The 5,616-nt window shown below is 45.0% G+C and overlaps 1 protein-coding gene across 2 annotated transcripts in view; it reads right to left on the bottom strand.

Moving 5' to 3' along the window:
• Positions 1–1,201: 1,201 nt before the first annotated feature.
• LOC143301208 (uncharacterized) overlaps positions 1,202–5,616 on the bottom strand; it is a 15,476-nt gene continuing 11,061 nt past the window's right edge. For both annotated transcript variants that reach the window (XM_076615330.1, XM_076615331.1), the window contains exon 4: positions 1,202–5,616. This exon is cut by the window's right edge and continues 285 nt beyond it. In XM_076615330.1, coding sequence (XP_076471445.1) covers positions 4,628–5,616 — 989 coding nt within the window. In that variant the 3' untranslated portion in view covers positions 1,202–4,627.

Here is a 5,616-nt window from a genome sequence, read left to right as displayed (position 1 = left end):
GATGGGGCAAACAAAAACAAAAAAAGTAAAAACAAAACAACAACAAAATCAACCCCCAAAAAACAAAAAAACAACAACTAGGCAGACAGATAGATAGATAGATAGATAGACAGATAGATAGATAGATAGATAGATAGATAGATAAATAGATACCACCAGCCATTAGAGCCACTCAATACAGCAGACCTTGATTATGACACTCTGTCAGAATGTTCCACTTCCTTCGTGCGACTGATGATTTCATGAAAAAAAAGGCACATAGAATGCCGTCAAACCTATGCTAGCCCTTTATTCCTTGCTTTCTTTCAGTGACAAGTTTGAATTATTTTATTTTTTAAAATTTTTTTTTATTAAATAAAGTGGCGAGAGACAAACGCCCACGAAATAAAGAGGGAAGTTCCCTCCCCCACTTAACCCGTAACAGCAGTTAGCCAGTCCAGAAATGAGTGGAAAGAACCTTTTCTGTTCTTGGAAACCTGATCATTCTAGACTGATGACTGCACGGCTGTTAGTCCAAGGTATTATACACATTGTCAGATTTAAAAAAAAAATCTTACTAAAAGTAGTTAGCTAACTAACTAATCAACTAACTGACTTCAGTACTGACTAGATAGATAGATGAAGTGCAGTGTGTACGCGGTGGAGTACAGACTCGTCAACAAGCTGTAGTAAAAGAAGAGAAAACCAGAAGGCAGAAATGACTCACTGTAGCAATGAGACAACATAATGATACAAACATGTTTCGTCTTTTAACAAATGACAGATGACAAGACATCTGTGTAGCAACTATTCTATTATAATCATATAAAAACGACAGTGTTCTCAAGCAATGTAACAATCAGTAGTAAACAATATAACTATTAGTAGTACATGCAATATTCAACACACACACACACACACACACACACACAAATTGCAAAAATATGTTTCTTTTCTCTCACCCAGTTGTATTTTTTGTCGTCAAGTTACACAGAGTTCAAGGGACGCTATCCTTCACAGGCAAAAGTTAACTTTTTGTGCAGTTACCTCCAGTTTCTGCGTTAAATGTTGACGATGTATTTCCTGCTAAAAGCGTCGTCCCCACCCCTCTCCCCCGTCTCTCTCTCTCTCTCTCTCTCTCACACACACACACACACACACACACACACACACACACACACACACACACTGGTTCTTCAATACAAATTTTAATCACAAACAATCCAAACTTGGGAGAAAAAAAAAAGAAGAAGAAAAACAACAACAGAAACAGAACCTGGAAAGCGCCTCCCACATGTGTTTAACGCGTAAGTATATTTTATTGTATATGAATACAGGAGAAAGAAAAAAAATAACCGAGGGCCGGGTGGTGAAAGAGTCTATCAGTTTCAGTTTCAGTAGCTCAAGGAGGCGTCACTGCGTTCGGACAAATCCATATGCGCTCTACCACATCTGCCAAGAGTCCATCACACAGCCTCAATAGAACGGACCGCTGGATTGAATCACCGACATCAGTTCAAATAGGGGATGAATATTCCTTCCAGCTCAAAACGCAAATATGTATTCAACAGGTAAGTACATTTTTATTGCTTTGGAATGAATCAAGGTAATGGATCAAAAGAGAGGATAAACATTTCACCTAGTTCGAAACCCAAAATAATAGGTCTTCAACGGTTAAGTATATTTTGTTTCTGTTCTGTTTGATTGAATATGAATACAGAAAAAAAAAACCCAGGGATGGTTGACCGAATGCATCAAATGACCTCAAGAGAATGGAGCGTCGGGAATGAATCAACGACATCAATTCAAACAGAATATGAATGTTCCATCCAGTTTCAGATGTGAATGTGTGTCCAACGGTTGAGTACTGTTTGCTTTTATTTTGTTTCATTATATCTGAATACAGAAACAAAAGTGGGGGCGGTTGACAGTCCATCACACAACCTGAAGAGAATGGACCGTTAGAAGGACTCGATGACACGAATTCAAATAGGGGATGATTGTTCCTTCCAGTTTTAAACACATCATTATATGCGGTAGAAAGGTGGTAGAATGGTTAAGACGCTCGGCTACCAATACAGCGAGTCCGTGAGGGTGTGGGTTCGAATCCCCCCTCTCTCCCTTTCTCCCAAGTTTGACTGGAAAATCAAACTGAGCGTCTAGTCTTTCGGATGAGACGATCAACCGAGGTCCTGTGTGCAGCACGCACTTGGCGCACTGAGAAAGAACCCGTGACAACAAAGGTGTTGTCATCTGGCAAAAGTAAGTAAAAGGAAATCCACTCTCATTGGTGCACAAACATATCAGCATGCACTCCAGGCCTGACATGTGCGTTGTGTTATGCTGCTATCAGGCATCTGCCTTACAGATGTGGTGTGGCGTATATGGATTTGTCCGAAAGCAGTGACGGCTCCTGAAACTGAAACCATTTGTGGTCAACGGGGTGAGAATTGCAGTTCATCACTTAGGAGAGCAGCCGAGTGGGACCAAAAGCAGGACTGGGAGGAGGAGGAGGTGGAGGAGGAGGAGGAGGAGTTGGGGTGCGTTGGATGACATCAATCAAGCTCCCCCCTGGACTGTCGAGGGGAAGGTCGTGAGTGGGGTCTGGAGCAGTACTGGGGGGAAGTGGGGAGGGGGCGGCGGGGCCCGGGGTGGGGGGTAGGGGTAGTGGTGGTGGATTAGATCCGGAGGATCAACGGGTAAGTACATTTTTTTTATTTTTTTTTTTAATTTCAGATGAATTACACTGAATCAAAAAACAAAACAAAAAAGCTGAATTATTTCGGTTTTATGATTATGTCCGTGTGTTTTAATCAATCTCGATTCTCAATTTCCTTATTAAAAAAACGAAAAGGAAAAGAAAACCACTCTCGTATATTGAATATAGCATTAAAAATCCCTGCAACGATTTTTTTTTCGCGTGTGATTTTAGAGTTCTACTCTGTAGATTTGGTTTTAATCACCGACAGCTTTAATTGTGCATGCGTAAATCAGCATTTAACATTAAAAACAACAACAACAACAAAAAACCGTGCCAAAAGGAATGTTGTTTTTGATGTTTTTGTTCCCTTCTGTTTTTTCTTTCGTATTCTTTTTTTATGAGATTTCAGTAACAGCTGTTCGTCAACTCCTCAAATGTACCCTCCTTCCGGGCAATGCCCTTTTTTTCACAGGCACCAGTTTCTTCTCAGCGCCATCGGTCCCCTCATCCTGGTAATACCGCCTGATATGCACCAGGGGGAGGTTTGGGGGAGAGGGGGTGCTTCTTTCCAAGCAGAGCACGTGACATTCGTGCTCCTGGAACACAAAGGGAAGAGCCTGTCACCGTTCACGTAGCTGAGGAAGAACAAGAAGGAGAAGGAGAAGGAGAGGATGCTATTGTGAGTAGAGGTTTATTTCGCTGAAAACGTGTTAAGAACTGTCAGGAACATGCATGTTGCTGAAAACGTGTTAAGAACTGTCAGGAACATGCATGTTGCTGAAAACGTGTTAAGAACTGTCAGGAACGTGCATGTCGCTGAAAACGTGTTAAGAGCTGTCAGGAACGTGCATGTCGCTGGAAACGTGTTAAGAACTGTCAGGAACTTGCATGTCGCTGGAAACGTGTTAAGAACTGTCAGGAACTTGCATGTCGCTGAAAACGTGTTAAGAACTGTCAGGAACTTGCATGTCGCTGAAAACGTGTTAAGAACTGTCAGGAACTTGCATGTCGCTGGAAACGTGTTAAGAACTGTCAGGAACTTGCATGTCGCTGAAAACGTGTTAAGAACTGTCAGGAACTTGCATGTCTTCCCCCTTCGCAAGGTGATACGAGTACCTCCCTGGCGATATCTGAATTTTTGTTGATTGATTTTGAAATCATGTCAAATTGAAAATGATGTTTCAAATCCTCCACTTTCTTTTCTTGACTTTAGAAATCAGACAGGAACGTCCTCAATGCATTGCTTGCATTGTTGTTTTGACAACGCTCCAAGGAGATATGTCATCAGGGTAAAACTGTCCTTTGAAATCAACTTTTCAATGTCCGGACACAACTTAGGAGGAAGACCAAAACTATCAAAGTATTCCGCTTTTCCGCCCCCATCGAACCAAACACTGACTCGGCGCTCGCCCATACCCCCGCTGTGGTCAGTGTTGACAACATTGGCTTGGGGGCGTCGTGTATTAAGGATGGGAGGTAATCTGTCTCCAGGGTAAACCCTGTAAGATCACCGTCTGGCGTAAAAAGAAATGTCTTTATTCATCACGCCTATGATTTCCGCGCTGATGATATTGAAAAACCTGCCAGTACTTAGCAAGAATGATCGAGCTCGATCATGCTATCCATTGGGCTGAAGACGTGAAAATGGTCGGGCAGGATTTGTGAGAACTCCAGTTCCAGACGAAAGGGATCAGCTTTTAATCAGCTGGAATTGATAGTCCCCGTCTCATGAACTCGGGCTTAAATCGAAAGCGAAAGGGTCGTTTCCTCATGAAAAATCCCCATAATCAATACCGTTCCCGACGACGTTGTTGACCACTCCCGTCGCCAGTGTCAGACCGTGAAAAGACCCGGCGCCTGTCCAGAACTAAGAGGAAAGAACCATTTTCTTTTCTTGGACAACGGATCATTCTGGGCTACTGTACACGTGTCTGTTATTCCAAGGTACTACACATTATCAGTGTCAGGTGCATTGTCGTAATCAGGGGGAGACGTCCCTGTCAGCCAGTGAACAGTGCTGTGAAGTCTGTCCGGATCTTCAGTCTGAACCTCTGTGTGGAAATACCCCTCTGCCGGAAACGTTTGCATACTTTGATCTGTGGCGAAAAGTCCACACTGGTTCCTGACGTGAAAGATCATCTCCAGCTCCGCCTGGTCATGGGTGGAGCCTTGCCGAGCCGGCTGTGGGTCTGTGCCTGTACTGCTGCAGCAAGAGCTGGCCAAGGACACCCCGTCAGCATCAACACTGGAACGGTAGCTGGGAGGTGGACTTGCAGGCACCGTGCCAACCACAGCAAACCCACGGACCAAGCCAAGACAGGACGGCAGTCCATGAAAAGAAGCGGGGTCTTCTTCATTATACGGCGGCGGCTGGGCTGGCTGGTGTTCAGGATAGACACGTTCCTGTTCTTCAGGCATAAGGTAAGACCGTTGAGTTTCGCCCTGCCCTGTTTCCTCTTCGAAGAGAATCTGGTGGAAAGCATCATCAACATCATCCTGCCAGCCCGAATACAATTCCCCAGTTATATCGAAAAATTGGACACAGTTACTGGAAGCGTCCAGGGTGGTGGAAGCTGACCTAGGCTGCTGAGCAGTTCTATGTGCTCGGGGTCCACTGGGCACGTTTGAAATTTCCCGTATACTGCTGGGCCGAGTTTCCGTCTCTGGATGGTGTCCATAGTTCCCTGTGATGGTGATTCGTTCTGTGAAGAGTGGCCGTGGACAGCGCGTGGCCTCCAGCTCCGGGGCGGGGAAGGACAGCTGCCGGTGGTGGCGACACAGACAGCCGGGCTGGCCGCTACAGGCTGACAGGAGCTGTTCCTCCAGTTCTCTGGGGCCCGCGGTGCACGTGGCAGACCCGTGCTTGGCGCGGCACCTGTTCCCGTGGCGGAGGATCCAGCGGAGGACGATGAGCAAGACGAAGCAGAAGACAAACC

This window comes from Babylonia areolata, chromosome 27 (assembly GCF_041734735.1).
Source record: "Babylonia areolata isolate BAREFJ2019XMU chromosome 27, ASM4173473v1, whole genome shotgun sequence".
Taxonomy (NCBI): domain Eukaryota; kingdom Metazoa; phylum Mollusca; class Gastropoda; order Neogastropoda; family Buccinidae; genus Babylonia; species Babylonia areolata.
The sequence above is the reverse complement of the archived record's forward strand: the minus strand, read 5'-3'. Positions and strand labels throughout refer to the sequence as shown.